This window comes from Leucoraja erinacea, chromosome 6 (genome assembly GCF_028641065.1).
Source record: "Leucoraja erinacea ecotype New England chromosome 6, Leri_hhj_1, whole genome shotgun sequence".
Taxonomy (NCBI): domain Eukaryota; kingdom Metazoa; phylum Chordata; class Chondrichthyes; order Rajiformes; family Rajidae; genus Leucoraja; species Leucoraja erinaceus.
In genome coordinates, this window is record NC_073382.1 from 42403922 (window position 1) to 42428508 (window position 24587).

General features: G+C 44.0%; 1 protein-coding gene across 3 annotated transcripts in view; it reads right to left on the reverse strand.

The window, feature by feature from the left end:
- The window catches only part of abcc4 (ATP-binding cassette, sub-family C (CFTR/MRP), member 4), a 169751-nt gene that overhangs the window by 74770 nt on the left and 70394 nt on the right, over nt 1–24587 (reverse strand). For all 3 annotated transcript variants that reach the window (XR_008723606.1, XM_055636820.1, XM_055636819.1), the window contains exons 14-18: nt 20523–20619; nt 18073–18279; nt 15881–16021; nt 12958–12995; nt 3548–3645 (exon numbers count right to left, since the gene is read on the reverse strand). Coding sequence is in view for 2 of the 3 variants with exons in the window: in XM_055636820.1 (XP_055492795.1) it covers nt 3548–3645; nt 12958–12995; nt 15881–16021; nt 18073–18279; nt 20523–20619 (581 nt within the window). In the remaining variant the exon portion in view is untranslated. The remainder of the gene's footprint in view (nt 1–3547; nt 3646–12957; nt 12996–15880; nt 16022–18072; nt 18280–20522; nt 20620–24587) is intronic.

Below are 24587 nucleotides of genomic sequence, written 5' to 3' on the forward strand. Positions count from 1 at the left end.
CGGTCATGCACTTTGGTAGTAGGAATAAAGGCGTGGACTATTTTCTAACTGGGAAGAGCATTCAGAAATCGGAGGTACAAAGGGACTTCGGAGTGCTGGTGCAGGATTCGCACATGGTTAATTTGCTGGTTGAATCGGTAGTAAGGAAGGCAAATGCAATATTAGCACTCATTTCAAGAGGACTAGAATATAAAAAAGAGATGTAGGTTTGAGGCTTTATAGGGCACTAGTCAGACCACATTTGAAGTATTGTTTTTTTGGGCCCCATTTCTTATGAGAGATGTGTTGGAGAGGGTCCAGAGGAGATTTCAGAGAATAGCACCGGGGATGATTGGGTTAACATGTGATGAGCATTTGACAGCTCTGGGCCCGCATGACTTGACATCTGTAGTCAGGATCGAACCCTGGTCTCTGGTGATACAAAGCAGAAACTCTACCGCTGTACCAGTGTGCTACCCTAAATGCTATGTTACAGTTGTACAAGACATTGGCAAGTGCAGAGAGATTTCCGAGGATGTTGCCAGGACAAAGATCTGAGCTTTCGGGAGACGTTGAGCAATCTAGGGCTTTATTCCTTGGAGTGCAGAAGGATGAAGGGCGATGTTATAAAGATGTATAAAATCATGAAGAGGTAGATGCACAGAGTCTTTTACCCAGAGTAGGGGAATCAAGAACCACAGTACACAGGTTTTCGGTGAGAGGAAAACAATTTAATAGGAACGTGATGGGCAGCTTTTTCCACTCAGTGGGTGGTGAGTATATGGAATGCCAGAGAGGATAGTTGAGGCATGTACTATAACAATATTTAAAATATATTTAGACAGGTAGTCGTCGTGGCTATCCCTCGAGGTCGAGGATGATGGTCCACATTCTGTTGTTTTTATGGACTCTCAGGTGACTCATGAGTCCAATCCTGGCTTTGAAAATTCTTCGGCATTCACGACAGGTAATTACAGATGGCAGATCGGGCTTTGGTTGTTGCTGCCTCTCTTTCTGTTTTCTTCTCTTTTCTTCCAATTATGTGCATCTCTTGGCTTCGAAGGTCGCTGGTCCTTCTTGGATGATGGTTCGCCAGAGTTTCCTGTCCTTGGCATTGGTTTCCTCTTTTACGCTTGCCTTCTTTAAGCTGGGAGTAGAAGGTTTGCTTTGGTAGACGCTCGTCTTCCATCCAAACAACATGACCGACCCCTCTTAGTTGGTTCTTGATGACGAAGGCTTCGATGCTGGATGTTTCTGCTTCATTTAGCATGCTGACGTTGGTTCTTCTGTCTTCCCAGCTGATATTTAAGATGCTTCGAAGACATAGTTGATGGAACTTTTCAAGTGTTTTCAGATGGCATATGTTATCCAGGTTTCTGATGCATACAGGAGTGTTGGAATCACCACTGCCTTGTACACTAACATTTTGATGTCTGTTCAGATGTCACGATTTTGAAAGACTCTCGTTCGAAGACGTCCAAAAACTCTTCCAGCACACTTAAGACGATGGTGGATCTCGTCATCAAGGTTGACATTGGAGGAGAGGTGACTTCCAAGGTACGGAAAGCGATCCACATTTTCCAGGGTTGCTTCACCAAGTTGAATTGATGGTTCTTTCCGATTTGTCTCAGTTGGTGATGATTGGTAGATAACCCGAGTCTTCTTGGAGTTGAGAAGTTTCATGTATGCACTGTTGAAGGCAGAAGATTTTCTGAGAGAGCTGCAACACAGTTATCGTCTGCTTATTGGAACTCGATGAGGGATCTCATAGATGTCTTAGTTTTGGACGAGACGGGCAAGATTGAAAAGTCTGCCATCTGTCCTGTAGATGATTTCGATTCCTGGAGGTAGATCGTCCTGGATGATGTGGATGGTTGTCGCAATGAAGATGGTGAACAGTGTTGGGGCAATAACGCATCCCTGTTTCACTCCTGATCTGACTTGAAACGGCTCACAGTTGCTGTTGCTGGCCATGACTGTGGCAAGCATGTCATCGTGGAGGAGTCTCAGGATTCAAATGTACTTTTCAGTACATCCCCAGGTGGATAGGACGTCCCATAAGAGTTCCCTTGATACCAAGTCGAAGGCCTTAGTGAGGTTGATGAATGCCATGTACAAAGGTTGAAGTTGTTCACTGCATTTTTGTGTAGTTGACGCATTGTTATGATCATGTCGGCTGTTCCACGTGATGGTCTAAATCAGGCTTGTGTCTCTAGAAGGACCTTCTCGGTTGTTCATGATGTGGGCGAGGACCTTGCCTGCTGTTGCTAATCGAGAAATGCCACTATAGTTTCTGCAGTCAGATCGATCGCCTTTACTTTTGTAGATGGTAATGATTGCTGAGTCTCTAAAGTCTCCTGGTACGTCTTCATTTATCCAGATCTTCATGTGGACCAGATTTGGACAAGAATATGGATAGGAAGGTTTAGGGGAACTAGGCCATACATGGGCAGGTGGGACTAGTGTAAATGGGACAGCTTGGTCGGCAAGGGCAATTTGGGCCGAAGGGCTTGTTTCCAGGCTCTATGACCCTGTGATAAGTCAGGAAGATGATAATGAGAACCATTTTAGGAAGCAATGAAGAGCAGATGAACCAAAATGGTGGAGGGATCCGGCGGGTAATTGTGTACAGATAGCAGGTGGATGGATACAATGGCAAACGGGGATGAAAATGGGAGGGCTGGAGTGAGGGCAGAGGGAGGCATGTGTATCAGAAAGAAAACACAAATGGGAGGACCAAAGGTGGATACAAAGGAGAGAGAGGGGAACACTCTTTTTAAATATCTTTTGGTTTCTCCAAGTTTGGAAACTTCCAAAACCACAAGTAACCATGCTTATCGCTGCCTCTTGTCAGAAATGCTGCCTGACCCGCTGAATTACTCCAGCATTTTGTGTCTATCTTCGTGGGTAAACCAGCAGTTGCAGTTCCTTCCTACACAGGGATAGGCAACGTTTTGCTTTGGGACCCTTCTTCAAACTTATTGTTGGGAGGTGGGAGGAGGGGGAAGAGAAGAGGCAGGACAAAGCATAGCAGGTATTTGGTGGACACAGGTGAGGAAGGGGGGTTTGAAAATCAGATGGATGGAACAAAGGCCAGAGATTAAAACAGAAGGTGTGAGACTAAAGGAGTTAAAAATTGTGAATTAACTGTGCTGTACTGTTCAATGCAGCTCACGGCTTTATTTCTCATATGCGGCATGTAATCATCACATGTGGTTCATGTTGACACAAAAGATCACGTGAAAGAAACAGCTTTGTTCTTTACATTTATTGTGCAATACAATAACAGTTGCATGTTTTCACAAAGTATTGAAGTTCTATCATTTTACCTAGGTTGTTGAGATCATTTCCTTCACATACATCTTTTACTCAATATTTTGTTTTTTTGCTCTGAAATTTTACAGAACTTAAGATTATTCCTGCATGGAGAGGAGGGAGGTAGAACAGTTCAGGGATAAGAGAGAACTTTGACTTTTTTTCATGTACAGAGATGATGTGATGGAATCTGTTTGTCCTCCAGATAAAAAAATACTAAAAGAAACACCCACTCACCACCTTCTCTATATACCTGCATATGTTCCTAAATAAAAGTTAATATCCAGTTGCTGGGTTATATTATTTGGACCAGTTCCTTGTGTGGTGTTCAACCTTTCTTGGTTTGTAGCCCTATAAGACATAATGACAACACTGCATTGTTGTACTTTAGCAACGAGGCAAAACTTGATATAAAACAACTTTTTGTGACATCACCACTGCTCTCCCGATTTGATTTGAACTCTTTGTGTAGTACTGAGTTCTCTTCCTCACCACTGAAGTTTTCAGTCTGGATCCTGACTGATTCTACTGATTGTATACAAACATGAAACATAGAAAATAGGTGCAGTAGTAGGCCATTTGGCCCTTCATGGCTTGATCATCCAGAATCAGAACCCTGCTTTCTCCCCATATCCCTTGATTCCGTTAGCCCTAAGAGCTAAATCTACTCTCTCTTGACTACATCCAGTGAATTGGCCTCCACTGCCTTCTGTGGCAGAGAATTCCACAGATTCACAACTCTCTGGGTGAAAAATGATTGTATACAAACATTGCATGGACATTTTTTTCTCATAAGCTGTAAGTGCATGGGCTATACAAAACTAATTTGTGAATTATCCTTCTAAATAAATTCCTGAGAAATGAAAATTGGTGACAATGATTGTATTTGCTGCCTTCCCTAATCCCCCAAATCACAACCATGAATCGCTAGTGTCTCTATATTGTATTGTATTGTATATTGTATTGTATATCTTTATTGTCATTTCCTGAGTATTCGCATACCCAGAGGAAACAAAAAAACGTTGCTCAACCAGTGTCCAATATAGAAAGGTACTTAGGATTCTAAGTTGTAATGACAGAGACAGAGATAAGCATGGTTATGTGTGGTTTTGGAAGTTTCCAAACATTGAAGAACTCAAAAGATATTTACAAAGGGAAAGTAGGACGTTAATTGCTAAATCAATCAAACTTAGAGGTGACAAACTCTTGAGCTTAGAAATTCTTAAGTGCCTTAAAATGCATTAAAGTGACACTGCACAGCTGGAGGTTTTATCAGAATGTATGTCAGCAGCAAAGTTATATCACATGCAAGGCCTAAGGGATAGGACATATTTGAATAGGCTTTGAATACCAAATTAAACAGTGGATTTTCTACAGGGAAAAGCAGGTTCATATTGAGAAACCAGGTTTGTGTATGAAGGCTCAGGGAAGATCAGGTAATTAGATTGGCCAAGATGGGGAGGATTAACCATGAAGATTTGGGGTAGGGACAGTGGTGAATAGTGTTGGGACCATTAAAAGAAGGGACAGTAATGAAATAAGGGACATTGCACACAACTTCAGGGGATGATAGGTTGGGGTTGGTAGGATTCAGTATGCAAATATGGAATACCCCTGTTGCATCTACCTCCACCACCTCTGGCAGCGCATTTCAGGCACCCATCGCCCTCAATGTAAACAACCTGCTCCGTACCTTTCCTTTAAACTTTGCCCCTTTCAACCTAAAGCAACCTAAATCTTAAATACCTCTAGTATTTGATATTTAGATAATAGGGAAAAGGGCTCCGACTATCCAGTTATCTGTGCTTCACATAATGTTATATACAGCTATCAGGTCTCCCCTCAAACTCCGGCATTCCAGAAAAAACAAATCTGCCAACTTTTCCTTGTAGCTGATACCCTCTAATCCAGGCATCATTCTGGTAAACCTGCTCTGCATCCTTTCCAAGGCCTCCACAACACTCTTGTATTGGGGCGACCTGAATTGCTTACAACACTCCAAATACCGCCTAACCAAAGTCCTATAAAGTTGCATCATGCCAAACTGACTCTTATATTCAACACCTTGACCAATGAAGGCAAGCATACAGTAGTAATGGCAGTTAACAGTGGGAGATCAGCGAGCAGTCAAGTGTCCCTGATGAATATTGTCTTCCGGAGGTGTGTCCAACTGCAGCTCTTTGCAGGCTGCATGGATTTAATGAGAGGCAGATGGATTCATCGAGGAGAGCACAACAGGCACAGTATGTTATAAGCTTCAAGCAGGTGGTCACAAAATATCAGCCAGATAGTTAGCTGAAAACCAGGTGGGGCAGGCAGGTAGTCATAAAATCAGTCACACAGCGTGGAAAAAGGCCCTTTAGCCCAAATCGACTAGCTGATCAAGATGCCCTGGCTAAACTAGTTCCATAAACTCATGTTAGGCCCTTTTCTCCCTAACCCTTTTCTATTAATGTACCTATCAAAATATATTTTACCTGCCTCTACTACTTCCTCTGGCATCTCGCTCTACCTACCCGTCAGCTATTGTGTAGAAAATGTATCCCTTGGGTTCCTATTCAATCTTTCCCCTCTCACCTTAAACTTATGCCTTTTAATTCAGAATTTGGCAACTCTGGCAAAAGACATTCACTCTGTCTATAATTCTATCATTTTTTACACCTCTATACATCTCAGTCTCCTAGGCTCAAAAACATAAAAGTCCTGGCCTGCCCAACCACTCTCCATAATTTGGTCCCTCAACTCCTAACAATGTGATAGAACATAGAATGTGGAACGTACAGCATTGAATCAGACCCTTCGGCCCATAATGTCGGTGCCAACCATGCTTCAAGAGCATGCATCTTTGGGGTTTCTTCTAGGTAGTCTAATTTCACTTTTGTATATGCAATATAATGATGATGAATATACAATCTAAATGCTCACGTCAACATTTTACTTTATTTGACTCTCTGTATCTAAACCAGCATTCCTATCCTTATCTCTGGAAACGTTAATTTTAAGTTCCTCAATTGAACTTCCCAGCGCCCACCTTCCACTTTCCAAAACAATCATGCCTTTTCTATATTTCCCCATAGTTCGACAACAATCTTTTAGAATACAATCTTCATTATTTTGGATGTAATCACATTGTTCCTATATTATGGTGACCAAAATTGCATAATATACCTTCCCAGTTTTCTGCTTAATGCTTTATAATGTCTGCTCTTAAATGTATGGCTCACCTGTAAAATATTGTATTTAATTCTCAACCTCTCTCACTTACTACCTGTATGGATCTATGCAAATGCATTTCAAAGCCCCATTGTTCTATAATATTATGCCAATAACTCCCACCTTAATTTGGCTCTCCAAAACCATGTACATGCAGTTCATTAAAAAAAACTCAGACTAATCAGGGGGAGACAGCACAAAATTTATTCTGAGGTTAAGTCAAGCAAACTTCATTGAACATTCTAAGAAGGTAACCAGGAGCACCAATTCTGAAAAAGTGCTACAGCACAGGCTGCGATAAAGTAAAAACCCATGAAATCAATGGAGGAGTGAGAAATTGGATTTAAAATTGGCTCAGATGAAGGATGCAAAGAGTAATCATTATTCACTATTTCTGAGGCTGAAAGGCTGATACCAGTGTAGTTTCATGTGGATTAATATTCAGTCCATTACTGATTACTAAAGGTTTAAGTCAAATATAGGAAGAATGAAAAGAGGTTTGCAGATGAAATAAAAAGTGACTGTGGGGATGGTAGTGAGATAAAAAAGTTTTCATTTGTAGAAAAATCTAGTCAATTCGGCAGTAGAACAGCAAATGGGAATGTGACGTAATTTATTTGAGGAGATTCAACAAGGATGGTAACTATACATTCAATGGAAGGAAATCAAGTGAAAGAGAAAAAGGGCTTTGCAGAAAATATCTAAAAATCCATTAAGGAAAGGATCATAAGATTTTTCTTTATTAACTGGGGCAAGGAGCATAAGATCTGGGGTATATTGGATCATATACAACACTAGTTAGGTCATTTCTTAAATGGCACATATTGTTCTGGTCATTATAAAATTGCAATTCATTAGGTTGTTGCAAGGAATATTGCGGGTATGAAAAATATTGTATTTCTTTAGAACAAAAGGTTGAGGACAGACTTAACTGAGGTTTACATCTGTGTCATGAGGGGCACAGATAAGCAAAGATGAACAACTTATCAGAGGTTCAAAAATCAGAAGGTATACATTAAAAATAATCAGAAGTATAGGAGAAAAAGGAAAAAGTTTAAAACAGAAGGTTTTTGGAACTCTGGCCTTCATCAAAGCATTGAGTACATGAGTCAAGATATAATGTTGCAGTTGTACAAGACAGGCACATTGTGTTCAAATTTGGTCTCCTAGTTATAGCAAAGATGCCACTAAGCTGGAAAGAGTACAGAAAAGATTTACAAGGATGTTAGGTACACAAAAATGCTGGAGAAACTCAGCGGGCGCAGCAGCATCTATGGAGCGAAGGAGATTGGCAACGTTTCTGGCCGAAACCCTTCTTCAGACTGACAGGGGGTGGGGGGAGGCGGGGAGAAGAAAGGAAAAAGGAGGAAGAGCCCGAGGGCTGAGGGAGAGGTAGGAAGGGGAGGAGGTAGCAAGGGGTTAACAGAATTGTGAGAACTCAATGTTCATGACACCAGGATGCAGACTCCCCAAGTGGAATATAAGGTGCTTACATTTATTTACGGAATATTTACAAGGACGTTGTCAGGACTCAAGGAACTGAAATGTGCGGAGAGGTTTGGCAGGCCGAGACTATTTATTGGTGTGGAAGATAGAGCAGTGAAATGAAAATGGTGAATAAAACTAGACGGCATAGGTTTAAGGTGAGAGGAGAAACATTTAATAAGAACCTGGGTAAAAGCTGAGTAGACCCAAGTGCAGAGACAACACAGCAGTCAAGAGGAAGTTGGGGGGAAAACATGCTTTTTTACTAGCATACATAGCTCAGTATGAGCAAAATCCAAGACTGAGCAAAAACAGAGACAACATCAGAATTTAAATAGGAGTAAATGGGAGTAATACAATTGACAATGACATACAGGTGAAAATATTTAAAACATAATTGAACAGGCTATGCTGCCCTCAGTGGTCAGCAGACGGATCAGCAGGCACTGTGACAATCGAAGAGGCAACTTTTTCCACACAGATGATGGTAGGTTTATGGAAAGAACTGCCAGTGGAAGTAGCTATGGCAGGTGCAATAATATCATTTAAAAGACATTTGAACAGGTACAAGAAAGGTTCAGCGGAATATGGGTCAAATGCAGGTAAATGCGACCTGCTTAGAGTGGCATCTTGGTCGGCATAGGCGGATTGAGCAAACGGCCTCCGATTGTACTGGGTAGACAAAAGTGCTGGAGAAACTCAGCTGGTGCGGCAGCGTCTACGGAGCGAAGGAAATAGGCAACGTTTCGGGCCGAAACCCTTCTTCAGACATTGTATGACTATGACAGAGTGTGGTTTGGTTTATATCTCACTGCCAGAAAGGGTGGAGAAGCAAAAATCCTTTGCACTTTTATGTAGTACCAAGGTATAGCTGAAAAGTTGTGTTCTCCAAGACCATCGGCCAAGTGTTGGAAGGTGGGATTAAACAGAGTCACTTTTTATTAGCCAACACAGACAAAATGGGCAGAACAGCGTTTTTTGGTTTCCTAAGTTTTCTTTACTTTTTGGAACCATCCTCGTGTCTTCCATTTCTACTTGCATTAACAGTATAGGAATGGGCTCTTTGACCCACAATGTTTGTGCCGAACATCTGCCAAGTTAAACTGTGGTGTACTGTTCATAAATGATGGAAGCAGAATTAGGCCATTCGTACATCAAGTCTACTCTGCCATTCAATCTATCTCTCCCTGCTAACCCCATTCCTCTGCCTTCTCCCCATAATCCCCGACACCCATACTAATTTAAAATCTATCTGCCTTAAATATATCTATTGACGGTCTCCACAGCCTTCTGTGGCAATGGATTCCACAGATTTGCCACCCTCTGACTAAATAAATTCCTCTTCATCTCCTTCCTAAAGGAACGTTCCTTAATTCTGAGGCTATGACCTCTGGTCCTTGACTCTCCCACTAGTGGAAACATCCTCACCACATTCACTCTATCCAGGTCTTTCACTATTCAGTAAGTTTCAATGAGGTTTTCCCCTCATCCTTCTAAGCTCCAGTTTCTTAAGCTCTAAGACCCAGTGTCGTCAAATCCTCATCATATGTTAACCCACCCACTGTTCTATGTTCTAAGGAGAGATGGCCCCTTAAAAATCAACGAGGTTGCCTTTGCGTGGAAGCACAGGCGTTGGGCAAAGTGTTGAGGGAATATTTCTCGTCTGTATGAAGAAACAGCATGGATGCCAGGGATATCAGGAAGTTTATAATTATGTCATGAAGAGAGCGTTTACATGATCCATATCCCTCTATTCCCTGCACTTCATGTGTCTATCCAAAGCCTCAAACTCCACTATCATATCTGCCTCCACCACCATCCCTGGCAGCGAGATCCAGGTCCCCATCACTCTCTATGTAAAAAAAAAAACTTGCCCCACACAAACCCATTAAACTTTCCCATGGCTCGAAATTAACGGTTGCCCGGGTGCCAATGGCCACCTAAAGTCCCGCCGGGCAACCTAAAAGCGGTGTCATTTTACCCGGTTTGGCAAGCACCCGGGACACCTACCCTTTTACTCGGAGCGAGCCCCCCTCTCTATCTCTCTCTCTGTCACAAGCGATCGCCAAGCCTCCGCTTGGTCTCACCGATGTAGAGCAGCTGACACCTAGTGCAGCGAATGCAATAGATGAGGTTGGAGCAGGTGAACCTCTGCCGCAGCTGGAAAGACTGCTTGTGTCCTTGAATGGAGTCAAGGGGGGAGGTAAAGTGACAAGTGTAGCATTTCCTGCGGTTGCAAGGGAAAGTGCCAGGAGAGGGGGTGGTTTGGGTGGGAAGGGACAAATTGACCATGGAGTTATGGAGGGAGCGGTCCCTGCGGAAAGCCGCCATGGGAGGAGGTGGGAAGATGTGGCCAGTGGTGGGGTCCCATGGGTAGACAAAAAAGCTGGAGAAAATCAGCGGGTGAAGCAGCATCTATGGAGTGAAGGAAATAGGCAACGTTTTGGGTCGAGACCCTTCTTCAGACTGATGTGAGGGTGGGGGGCGGGAAGAAGGAAGAGGTGGAGCCAGTGGGCTGTGGGAGAGCTGGGAATGGGAGGGGAAGGAGGGAGAAAGCAAGGACTACCTGAAATTGGAGAAGCCAATGTTCATACCGCTGGCGTGTAAACTACCCAAACAAAATATGAGGTGCTGTTCCTCCAATTTGCGGTGGGCCTCACTCTGGCCATGGAGGAGGCCCAGGACAGAAAGGTTGGATTCGGAATGGGAGGGGGAGTTGAAGTGCTGAGCCACCGGAAGATCAGGTTGGTTATTGCGAACTGAGTGTTGTGCGAAGCGATTGCAAAGCCTGCGCTTGGTCTCACCGAGGTTGGTGATACGCTGAATAATCCAACCACATTTTTGTTTGGAAGTGGAAAAAAATAATAGAAATTGCATTCATTGCAACGTGTAAAAAGAGTTGAGATACTGTATTATAATTTTGCTGCATGTCATCATGTCTTGATTAGTGAATATGTTTAGTTAGTGACTTTATTTGATGCAGAAATAATATGTGAATGCTTCATTGAGCATAATTCCGACTGGTAACTATGCACTTTGTCTGAGCACATTGTCACACGTGTCATGCAAGCCGTCTTAAATGACCACCTAAACTGTAATTTGGCAACCTAAAAGGCTGCCTAGGTTGCCCGGCTGGCAACAGAGAACAAAAGTTAGTGAGAGCCGTTTCCCCCTCTCACCTTATAGTTATGACCTCTATTGCTGGGCATTTCCATTCTTGGAAAAAGGTTCAGACTGCCTATCCTATCTAGGCCTATCATCATTTTACATACTTCTATCAAGTCTCCCCTCAACCCCTGACATTCCAGTAAAACATTCCAGGTTTATCCATTCTCTTCTTGTAACTGAAACCCGCAAATTCAGGCAGCATTCTGGTAAAACTCCACTGCACCCTGTCCAGAGCCTCAACATCCGACCTGTAGTGTGGCGACAGGTACTGCATGCAATACTCCAAATGCGGTGTTGCCTTGAAGTCCATCTTCAAGATAAAGAACGGAGACGGCACTTTGTGTCGGGAGTTCTCTTTTAATATTTCCACCGATTAAAATGGCTTCTACAGGCTTCTCATTGTGCATCTGTTCCCGTTCTCTAGATCATATGACTTTACTACGTCATGCACTAAATTTACTTGTCACAACCCAGTTTCAATTGCAACAATATAACATCCCCCTTCTAAAAAAAAACTGTTTACATTTAAATAATCAGTGTAAGACATAAGAGTTCTGTTCGTTCAATTCTGTGTATCCAGTTTTGCCTTATTTGTTCTATCTCAGCCTCCGTATCCTCTACATTATCCTCCTACATTTCCATCACTTCCAACGTGATCCCACCACAGTCACATCTTCCTATCTCCACACCTTTCCACCTTCTGCAGAGACTGCCCCAGGTACTTTCCCCTGCAACCACAGGAAATTTACCACCTGTCCCTATACCTCCTCCCTCGCCTCCATCCAGGTATCCCACCTAGTAGTCCTTCCAGGTGTAACAGAGGTTCACAAACACCTCCTCAAACCTCATCTACTACATCTGGTGTTCCCCATGTGGGCGTCCTGTACATCAGAGAGATCAAGTGTTCAATCGGCAACTGTTTTGCTGAACACTCGTGTTCGCTCTGCCAAGGCCTACTGGATCTCCCAAGGCTCACAATTTCAACTACCCTTCCCATTGCCATACTGACCTTTCTGTCCTGGGCCTCCTCTGTTGTCAGGAGGAGCAGTATCTCATATTGCTCTTGCAAGAGCTTACAACCCAAAGGCATGAACGTTGAATTCTCCAATTTTAGGGAAACTCTAACAGCCCTCCCTCCCCTTTATTCCTCGCCCCCATCCCCACAAGCTGCACCTGGACTCACCTGCTTCCCCTCTTCTATTTATCCCCTGCACCTCCCCCTCCACCTACATTTCTTCCTCTGGCCTCACAATTTACAACACAACAAGAATTTACTTCAATCATTTTGTCAGGCACCTTCTTTAAAATCTCTGGCCTTTGTCCAATCACCAGCTTATCAAAATAAATCCTCGCCTGTGCTCACGTACTACCTGCCACGCTTTGTCCTACCCCTCCTCTCTTCTAGCTTTCTTCTGCCCCTCTGCCCACACCAACAATCAGTCTGAAGAAGGATCCCGACCTAAAAGGTCACCTATCCATGTTCTCCAGGGCTGCTGCATGACCCACTGAGTTTCTCCAGCACTTTGTGTCTTTCTATGGATAGACAATCTCATTTGCAGTTGGAATTGAAACCAGGGTTCATTGATAAAACAACAATAGAAAACACAGCAGCGATTGATTATACTTATAGAGGAGGAGGGAGTACGTACCCCATCATGTTATCTATTTCTTGGCATTACACAGTTTGAAAAACTACTCAAAATGGATCAAAAGCTATGAATAAACTTTCTAGCACTGATTCGGGATTACTCCACAAAATTCAAAATAGATTATACAAATCAAGAAAACCATTCTTACCAGTAAGATAGCCACCAATCCTGAAGGATATAGGAAACCTGCAGAAAAATTAAACAAAATCTATAATCAGCATTGAAAATGTGGTATTTAAAAGTTCATGGTGATTAAAAAGTTAATTACCACCAATATTGAAAATGGTGGTTAACAAACTCTATAACTGTAACTTCATCCACCATAGTTTACAAAACTGTATTTTTCACTCTGATTTTAAAAACATCTCTGAAGTTCATAGGGGGAGATAATTAGGCTAACTGTCAAATTTAATGTTTTGTAAAGGCTAAAGAAATCCTGAACGTTCATCAGATGAGAAATGAGTAAAGAAAAAGTAGAAAAACATCTGACATAAAAGGTGGCATCAAACACCTTTTCCACCTAGGGTTCACAGGAAGCCACTTCCAGGAGAAATGTCACTGTAGGCGATGTTGTGATCTCAGCATGACCCTGTATAATTGTTGTTAGATACTTTAACTCTCATGGTCAAACAACCAGGCAATAAAGGCCAACACAAAAAAGCTGGAGAAACTCAGCGGGTGCAGCAGCATCTATGGAGCGAAGGAAATAGGCAACGTTTCGGGCCAAAACCCTTCTTCAGACTGATCGGGGGTGGGGGTGGGCGGGGACACGAAAGGGAAAAGGAGGAGGAGCCCAAAGGCTGGAGGATGGGAGGAGACAGCAGGGGGGCTGAGGAGGGGGAGGAGACAGCAAGGACTAACAAAATTGGGAGAATTCGATGTTCATGCCCCCAGGATGCAGACTCCCCAAACGGAATATGAGGTGCTGTTCCTCCAATTTCCGGTGCTGCTCGCTGTGGCCATGGAGGAGACCCAGGACAGAGAGGTCGGAGACAGAGTGGGAGGGGGAGTTGAAGTGCTGAGCCACCGGGAGGTCAGCTTGGTTATTGCGGACCGAGCGGAGGTGTTCGGCGAAACGATCGCCCAACCTCCGCTTGGTCTCACCGATATAGATCTGCTGACATCTAGAGCAGCGGACGCAATAGATGAGGTTGGAAGAGATGCAGGTAAACCTCTGTCGCACCTGGAACGATTGCTTGGGTCCTTGAACGGAGTCGAGGGGGGAGGTAAAGGGACAAGTGTTGCATCTCTTGCGGTTGCAAGGGAAAGTGCCCGGGGAGGGGGTGGTACGAGAGGGAAGGGAGGAATTGACAAGGGAGTAATGGAGGGAGCGGTCTTTGCGGAAGGCAGATATGGGGGGAGATGGGAAGATGTGGCGAGTGGTGGGGTCACGTTGGAGGTGGCGAAACTGACGGAGGATTACTTTTTGTATGTGACGGCTGGTGGGGTGAAAGGTGAGGACTAGGGGGACTCGGCCCTTGTTGCGAGTGGGGGGATGGGGAGAGAGAGCAGTGTTGCGGGGTATGGAAGAGACCCTGGTGCGAGCCTCATTTAAGGTGGAGGAGGGGAACCCCCGTTCCCTGAATAATGAGGACATTTCAGATGTCCTGGTGTGGAACGCCTCATCCGTAGAGCAGATGCGGCGTAGACGGAGGAATTGGGAGTAGGGGATGGAGTCCTTACAGGAAGCAGGGTGGGAAGAAGTGTAGTCCAGATAGCCATGGGAGTCAGTGGGTTTGTAGTGTATGTCGGTCAGAAGTCTATCACCTGCAATGGAGATAGTGAGGTCAAGGAATGGTAGGGAAGTGTCGGAAATGGTCCAGGTGTATTTGAGTGCCGGATGGAAGTTAGTGGTGAAGTGGATGAAGTCAAGTCAGTTGTGTGCGGGTGCAGGAGGTGGCACCAAAGCAGTCGTCAATGTAGCGGAGGTAGAGGTCGGGGATGGGTATGTATTGAACAAGGATTGCTCGACGTAACCTACAAATAGGCAGGCATAGCTGGGGCCCATGCGTGTGCCCATAGCTACGCCTTGTATTTGGAGGAAATGGGAGGAGTCGAACGTGAAGTTATTGAGGGTAAGGACCAGTTCCGCTAGGCGGAGGAGAGTGTCAGTGGCTGGGTATAGGTTGCTTCTCTGGTCGAGGAAGAACCGGAGGGCTATGAGACCATCGTGGTGGGGGATGGAGGTGTAGAGTGATTGGACGTCCATGGTGAAGATGAGGGGGTGAGGGCCTAGAGAATTGAATGCGCGGAGACGATGGAGAGTGTCTGAGGTGTCTTGAACATAGGTAGGGAGGGATTTAACCAAGGGTGATAGGATGGAGTCAAGGTATTTGGAAATGAGTTCGGTGGGGCACGAACAGGCAGAGGCAATGGGTCTTCCGGGACAGTCAGGTTTGTGAATTTTAGGGAGAAGGTAAAATCGGGCTGTGCGGGGCTGATAAAGGCCAACATACTTGTTGCCTCCCTATTTCAAACTTTTGGTCAAATGTTGTCAATCTCACGCACTCCTAAAGTTTTACGACTGTTCTGACAACTTTAAAGACCCCTACATTAGTTTTAAGGCTATTTATAATTTCTCTTGTAATCCTTGGTTAAATTGCTTTTCCCCATTGTGGGTCCAGAGTCACAGACAAGCCATACTGGATCAGACAGTAGGTTTACTTTACAGGAGAATACTGAACCAGATGGGTTTTTTGGCCAACCAAACAGTTTCACAATCACTGTTGCAGAGACCAGTTTTTATTTTACATTTATTTCCATATTACATAATGAGTTAAATTCAAATTCTCAAAGCACTGTGGGTGTGCACTTACCACAAAGACTGCAGCAGTTTAAGATGACAGCTCATCACCACATCCTTGATGGAAATAACTGTCTATCCGTGATATCAACTTTGTTAACTTGTTAAGAGATTAATCTTGCCGCTATGCTCAGCACAGAAATTGTGGGCCGAAAAGCCTGTTTCTGTGCTGTAATGTTATATGTTAAATAAGAAAGTTGAATTTGAATTTCCTTAAGCCTTATTATTCACAACTACAGCAATTTCCAAGGTCATTGTGATCATTTACCTGCGCAAACAAATTGAGAGCGAAGACAATAAATAGGACACAGCAATTAGCTCCTGCCAGAAAGTACTTCTTATAGATTTTTAAACCAATTGATCCTTCAGAGCGACTCTCCTCTGGTACTGCCGAGAGTACAGACTCTCCCTGATGGAAAGACAAGCGGTATAAAAATGATAGAATGGTAATAAACTATATATTACACCTTTTATAACCACAGAATGTCTGCAAGTCAGATGACATTGTTAAAATATTAAATACCGTAAAAAATGTGTTAGTTATGTTAAGAATCTGTTAGCAAATGAAAACAATTATATAAATACATTTTCTACAAAGTTACTGGTGCGGAATATCGACAAAAGCCGTTTATGTCGAAAAGAACATAAACCGCTAGAGCAGCGGGTCAGGCAGCATCTCTGAAGAACATGGATAGGCGACGTTTTGGGTTGAGACATTCTACATCTACATTTATACTCAATGCCCTGATGATGTCCAAGTGCCAACTGCCTTCTTCACCCATATCTACCTGTGATGCCTCTTTCAGGGAACTTTGTTCTTGTACTTCTAGGTATGTTCTACAACACTCCCATGAGTCCTCGCATTCACATTGAACTTCCTAACCTAGTTTGCCCTCCCAAAATGCAACAACTTGCAGACTCCATTTGCCATTCCTCGCTTTGCCTAGCCAGCTGATCAAGATCAAAATCCCGCTGTAATTCTTGATAACCTTTTATCCTGTCTATAATTTCTTTCTTTCTTAAGTATGCTCCTCAGCCCCAAAACTCCTCCAGGGATACCCTTGAACCTTTGAAACAAACTAACAGTGAAAACTGAATTTAGGATCACAGTATCACAGCTTGTAATATATGTACTGATAGAGATACCAATCATTATTTCATTTATTTTAATTTGACATTTATTTCACTTATTTTAATGTCGTCTGGAAACTTACTATGCTCATTCAAGTCGTTGATACAGATGATAAACAAACATAATGGGCTCAGCACAGGTCCCTTAGGCACACTACTGGACATGGGCCTCCAGTCTGAAAAACAACCTTTCACCACCATCCTCTGCTTCCTACCATCGTCAATTGGGTATCGAATCAGCTAGCACTGCATGGATTCCATGCAATCTCATCTTCTAGAGTAGCCTGATCCAGAATATTTCTGGAATGCTGCAGGTCAGGGTTAACAATCAAGAGGGATGAGAGAAAGCCCAGGCAATTGAAGGCAAGAACAAGTGGGGAGGATGACATGAATGAGAATACAAAGTCATCAAAGTAAAGAAGGTGCAAGGGTAGCAGTGTTGGCACAGTTGGTTGATATAGTGCTGCAACAAGTACAGCTTCTGCCTCATAGCTCCAAAGGCCCAGGTTCAATTCTGATCTCTGGCGCTGTTAATGTGTAGTTTGCATGTTCCCCCTGCATGGGTTCCCACTTTGTACTCAGTTCCCTTGTGCATGCCAATGACTTACAGATCAGTAGGTTAAACATTCATTGTAAATTACACCCAATGCATACGTGAGCGGTAGAATCAGGGGCAGCTGACAAGAATATAAGGAAAGTAAAATATGGGATTAATTTAAGATTCATGTCCATGGATGCTTGATGGCCTGTCTGGACTAAGTGGGTCGTAGTGTCTGTTTTATATGTTGTGTGTCTCCATGATTCTATGGCAAGTAGATGCAGAAGCTAAAACCAGAAGAGTGAAAAGGAGCACAAAGGTCAAAATAGGAAAGTAGAACTTAAATGAACAATGCACCAAGGAGTTGAGGATTAAGTGGGTGAGAAAAAACACCATAGGTAAAGTACACAGTAAGAAAAAGGAGGAAGGAATGATTTTAAAGGCTGTAAGATTTTGATGAAAACAATAAACTGCAGTGTTGTGGTGTTCCACACATCATGAATTCTTCCCTATCCACCCTCTATATTCCAACCAAACTATGGATATGAATATAGAAGCATGGTATGGTGCAATGCTAGAGCAACTAAACGTGGTCTTAGATTAGAAGTTACAATACATGGTACTGAATATTTTTCCAAAAGTTATTGTACACTGACTTTTGCTGATGTTGATTTTAACCATTGCTGATACCTATTCTATTCTGCTCCAGAATGACTTCTACTTTGAAACTTGCAGTCAAATTATATCCACGATCTTCAGAGATGTGTCACAAGGTGAATAGTTTTACTTACTGGTAGATCAATTGAGCTCTCTTTATGTGATTGCGTAGAAGATACCAATGACAGAACTGAGGTCTGAGAAAGGGTACGTTCCTTTGTTACTTTTGTGGCCGGTTGAGAATCTGCATGTTCATCGTCTTCAGGTTGTTTTAATAGAGAAGCAAAATCAACACCAGACTTTATTAGCTCTTTTAATTTTCCCCTCTGAACCACTCGGCCCTGAAATTAATTTTCAATATGTTAGGATATGATTTTCTGAAGTGTTAGTGAGAAGTAACATTAGGAGGTCCTGGTCATATCATGAAACTCAGAGTACACAATGGGAATTTGAGAATCAGCTTCAACAATATTTTAATCATTGGTTTTTGCAAATGGAAAATCATAGAAGTGCATATCACGATTATACTCATTAAAAATCACTCCCGAATAATAACCAGAAAGAACTCCTTCAACTTTTAGGATCCTTCCACTCATGGTTACAAGATTTAGAAAACATATTCTTCATGATACTGAAAATTGTATGAAATGGCTATTGTGCAACTAATAAAACTAGGTTTGCTGGCAGGTATTTCTTCAATCATTACTTTGGCAGGGTCTGAAGGTAATCTATAGTAATAGTAATACAGGTGCACAACCTTTTATCCGAAAGCCTTGGGACCAGACACTTTTCGTAATTCAGAATTTTTCGGCTTTCGGAATGGAAGATTTTTAGCGCAGATTTTAACGGCTGGCTCAGTGGAAGAGTGCTCGGCTCATATCCGCAAGATCGCAAGTTTGCGCCTAGATCCCGGCAGTTACTCGATCACGAGTTTGAGTCTTCAATGTAGTTTTTTCTTGCAGAATAGGAGAGAATAGGGAGGGTTAGGCTGGGATCATTCTCTGCGAGATGATCTTAGTGCGGGAGACAAGTGTAGGAGAGGTGTACTGACTGTGTGGGCAGAACTTTGGAAGTGATTGCCCACCATTCTCAAAAGCCGCTGTGTCTCCCTGTCCCTCCAACTCCACAGGAATCCGCTCCCCGATGGGCTGCTACGGCGACAAGTGGCAGTTCGCCCACAGGCCGAGCTGCGCCACCCCAAGAAGACGTACCTTGCACACCATCAGCTTCTGCGTGTTCCTCTGGAGTTGGAGCGGGGCTGGGCTGGAGTTGCTGATCTGGGATCTCCGTGCTTGCAATGGACCTGGGGGTCGGTGTCCAGATGAGGGGGCGCAGCTCGGGCTGTGGGCGAACTGCCACGTCGCCGTAGCGGCCCATCGGAGAGCAGCTTCTGGTGGTCCTGACGTCTCTCAGCTCCTGTCCAGGGGGATGGCCGGAGACGTCAGGACCAACAGGAACCCGCTCCCCGATGCGCCGCTACAGCGACAAGTGGCAGTTCGCCCATAGCCCGAGCTGCGCCCCCTCATCCGCAACCCGGGTTCCTCTGGAGTTGGAGCGGGGCTGGGCTACAGTTGCTGCTGGCTGTGAGTCTCTGGGATCTCCGTGCTTGCAGTCGGTGTCCCGTTGGACCTGACGTCTCCGGCCACCCCCCTGGACTGCAGCTGAGACTGGGAACTGTACCGCCCTTGCCCCCTCCCTTTGCAACTGCAAACAACCCCACAGTTCCCAGTCTCAGCTCCTGTACAGGGGGGTGGCCGGAGACGTCACAGCCCGAGCTGCACCGCCTCATCCGCAACCCCAAGACCAAGACGTACCTTGCACACCATCAGCTTCTGTCCCTACGGGGAGCGTGTTCCTCTGGAGTTGGAACGGGGCTGGGCTGCTGCTGGCTGTGGGTCTCTGGGATCTCCGTGCTTGCTGTCGGCCTGGGGGTCAGTGTCCCGTTGGTCCTGACGTCGCCGGTGACTGGCACTGACCTGCTGGCATCGCCGATGTGAAGACAGTGCAAAGCCCCCGCGCCGGTGCAATGGGCGGGGAGCTGGAGAGGGGAGGGAAGGGGTCACACACATGTCCGGGAAGCAGAGGGGTGTAGGTGGGGTGAAACTGAAGGGAGCGACAATTTGCTGCTGCCTGCACGCTGACTTCAAAAAGTTCCCACGCAAGACTCACGATATACTGTGTATCGTGAGTCTACCGTGGGAACTTTTTAACTCAGCGGGCAGGCAGCAGCAGATTGTCAATTATTAACCCTCCCACGCAATATACCCTCACCTTCTCTTTTATGAATGGGGATTTAGTTCCCCTTTCCTCGAGGACCGCTGTCACCTCTGCGGGCCGCCCTCGGTGAACGTCTTCAAGGACCGAAAAAATGTCCGCTATTCGGAGCTTTTCGTTATTTGGAACTTCGGATAAAAGGTTGTGCACCTGTATCAATATATCTAGGTCAGATCCAAATTACGAAAAAAGCTTGATTCTAAGTAATTGGCTAAACTTTATTGTAAAAAGAAAACCAGCTATTTTGAGTATTAGATTCCCAATTTCTACATATTTTCACAGAGGCACTTGGTTCTAACATGAAACTTACCTCTTTTAATATGATTATTTGGTTTGCAGCATTTAGATATTGAAGTTGATGGGTCACCAAAATACGAGGTTTATGTTTCAAAATTCCTGTCATACACCTAAAGTACAAGAATAAGAAATAATGATTAGTATCTCTATCAGTACATATACTACAAGCTGTGATACTGTGATCCTAAATTCAGTTTTCAGTTAGTTTCAAGGTGATTTCTGTGGTGCTGAACAAGCTTTAGACCAGTTAACGAGCTGAAACTGATCACATAAAAGTCTGCATGGCAAGACAAGGAAAATGCTATTGAAGTTCTTATCTAATACCAACTTTGACTGTAAAGTTGTCCGGAAAGTTGGATACTTTTAAAAGTGTGACGTTGAGAGTTCAAGGCATGCATGTTCCTGTTGGAGTGAAGGGCAAGAAAGGTGGGAGCAAGTAAGCTTGGATGATGAGAGAGATTGAGGCTAAGCTTAGGAAAAAGATGGCTGCATGGGCCAGTTACAGGCAGCTGGAATTAAGGGTATCCCTGGGGGAGTTTGGGGTCTGAGGAGCATACTTAAGAAATAAATAAATTATAGACAGGATAAAAGGTTATCAAGAATTACAGCGGGATTTTGATCAGGAGGGTAAAAATGGGGCAGGAGATAGCTCTAGCAGCTAAGATTAAGGGAAATCTAAAGAAATATTGTCAGTACATTGAGAAAGAGGGTAACTGGAGAGAGAATAGGGCCCCTCAGAAACCAATGTGGTCATCTTTGTGTGTGGTTACAGGAGATGGGCAAGGTCCTCAATGAGTATTTCTCCTCTGTTTTTACTATGGAGACAGACAAAAACAAGGGAACTTAAGATTGGTTACGGAAATTTCTTGAGGACAGTCCTTATTACGGTCAAGGACGTGCTGAACGTCGTAAGGCATATGAAGGTAGATAAATCTCCTGGATGGACCTGATTAGATATATCTGATGACATTGTGGAAAGCTAAAGAAGAAATTGCAGGAGCCCTGGCTGAAATATATGAATCATTATTAGACATGGGCGAGGTGCCAGAAGACTGGAGGATGGCCAAAGTTGTGCCTCTATTTAAGAAGGGCTGCAAGAAAAAAGCCTGGGAACTATAAACAAGCGAGCCTAACATTTGTGATCAGCAAGTTATTGGATAGGATTCTGAGGGATAAGATATGTGCATCTGAATTGACAGAGGCTGATTAGGGATAGTCAACATGGTTTTGTTCATGGGAGAACGTGTCTTACGAAATTCTGAATAACTAATCAAAGTTATTGAAGATAATGCTGTAGATGCTGTCTCTATGGACCAAAGAAATCCTTCGATAAGTTTCCGCACGATAGGCTGCTCTGGGAGAGTAGTTCACAAGGGATACTGGGAGAGTCAGATGACTGGATATAGAATTGGCTTTGTGGGAAAAAGAAGAGGCTGGTAGTGGAAGATTATTTTTTGAACTGGAGGCCTGTGGCTAGTGGTGCGCCTTGGGGATCAGTGATGTTTTGGTTTATATTAACACTTATAAAACTCTGCAAGGTCACCCCCCAGTCTCCGATATCCCAGGGAATAAAGTCTAAGTCTCCCCAACCTCTCCCTATAATGCAAGCCCGAGAGTTCCAGCAAAATTCCTGTAAATTGTCCATACTCTTTCCAGCTTAATGAGTTTTCTCTACAGCAAGGTAACTAAAGTGGCGCACAATACTCCAAGTGTGGCATGTCCAACATCTTGTACAACTGCAACACAGCGTCCCAACTCCTGGCCGGGAATGACAAAAACCTTCTTCCCTTCCTGTGATGCCACTTTCATGGATATAAATGTACCACAGTGTCGTGTGTCACTGTTACACTTTCCAGGGACCTACCATTCAGTGTGAAGATCTTGCCCTGGTTTGGCTTGTCAAAATATAACACCTCACACACATTTGAATTACATTGCATTAACAATTGCTTGACTCTTATCCAGCTGATCAAGATCCCACTGCAATTGTTGATAACCTTCTTCGCTGTCTATAACACTTACTTTAGTGCCATAAGCAAAGTTATGGAACATGATACAATACGTAGAACTTTATTTATCCCAGGAGGGAAATTGGTCTGCCAACAGCCATAAAACACAAGATACGTGAAACATATCTTGTACATTCTCATCCATATTGTTTAAATCAATGAAAAAAAAACAGTATGCCCAACACAGATCCTTGAGGGACATCACGAGTCATAACCTCCAGTCTTTCGGTACTTCAAAAATACCTTCCGCCATCACCCTAGACATCACAACTCATTAGCCTCAATTCCTTTGTTTCCATAATCTTCTCCACAATAAAAAACAAATGAGAAATATATAAGATGCCAGGACCTCGTCCTATTTACAGACACCAAGGGACTGCGTCCAGTCACACACACAGACAAAGACTGGCTGCCAGGATAATCAGGAGACTGCAAGCGTTGCCTTTTCAAGCCCAAAGGTGAGCGACCATGAAGAAACCTGTGCCATTAGCACCTCCTCTCCAGGCAAGAACTGCAGCAAGAAGACTGAGATTGCCACCCCTCATAGCTCAAATACCAGGGCTAGTTGCCAGGACAAGCGCAAGATCGTCAGCATCATTGCATATGCACTCTGACGGCAAGGGACAGTGCCCCTATGCTGTCCTGGACTTTTTAACCACTGTAAATAAAATATATCATGTGTTCACCTTACTGTGAGTGTCGATGTGGTCACTACTGAACCCAGCATCATTCCCAACGCCACACCCTGCATTTGTTGTAATAATTGAGGATAATTGATCCCCATTGCCTAAACCTGATGCATGCCTCGTTTTCCTGACCACAACCTCAATATCTCTTATTAAATATTCCAGTCTTGCCCTTCACCTCAACAAGAAAATGCTGATTATGAATCTCGTTATCATATTTATAAATGTCTTCCACTTGTCAGACATCCCTTCACCTGCAAACAGTCTCCAGACGTCCCTTTACCTGCAAACTGTCTCACCCAGTTGACATTTACAGGTTTCTGCTTAATCAGCCTTACCCCAAGTTGGGATCTTAACCTGCAGACCAGTCCTATCTTTCTCCATATGATTTTAACATTAGGTTGAACACCAATTTTCCAGCGACTGATGGCCCGCCCACCTTTATAATCCAGGCAAAATTACAAGAGTTCAATTGAAATTCCCCGACTGGCCATGATGTCATTGCAAGTAGCGAGAGCTCTTCCCGGTTTTGTCCTTCTGTCATGAAAGAGTCAACTATGCCTGCAATAGCTCTTCAAAAGCTTCATATTCCCTAGGAGTAAATATCCCCAACAACTTGACCCCTGGACTAGCCATTTTGAAGTAATAATGGCCAAGAAAGCACACCAACATCTACTACCTCCTCAGAAGGCTTACAAAGTTTGGCATGTTCCCAACAACTCTCACCCAACTTCCACAGATGCACTGTAGAAAGCATTTTATTGTGATACATCACAGTATAGTTTGGGAACAGATCCATCCAAGATCACAAGAAATTACAGATAACTGTGGATGCAGCCCAGACCATCACGCAAACCAACCTCCCTTCCATTGATTCCATCTATACTTCATGCTATCTCGGCACGGCCAGCAGCATAATCAAGGACGAGTCTCACCCCAGACACTCCCCCTTCTCCCCTCTCCCCTCAGGCAAGAGGTATGTACCGTATTTCCCGGCAATGAAGACGCTACTTTTTACCCAAAAATAAGGCACAGAAATTTACTTGCGTCTTGGAGGCCGAAGGTTAGGTTGTTAGCCAAGAAAGATAGACTTGGCTATCCCTCAGTACAGGAACATCAAGAACGCTGGCAGCTGATGGGAAGCGGCTGTAAAGTGGGAAGCGGCTGTAAAAGGACAGCGCTGCTGGGGGGGGGGGGAAAAGAGTTCTTTTCACAGCGTGTGGGGAGTCTGGCCCGGGTCAGCACGGCCTGGACTGCACAAAATAGTAAACTTGGCTGGGCCACCAGGGGTAAAGTTAATGTTAATTACATTGTCATCCAAATCGTTAAAGTAGATAACAAACAATTGTGGACCCCCAACAACACCCCACTATTCAGACCACA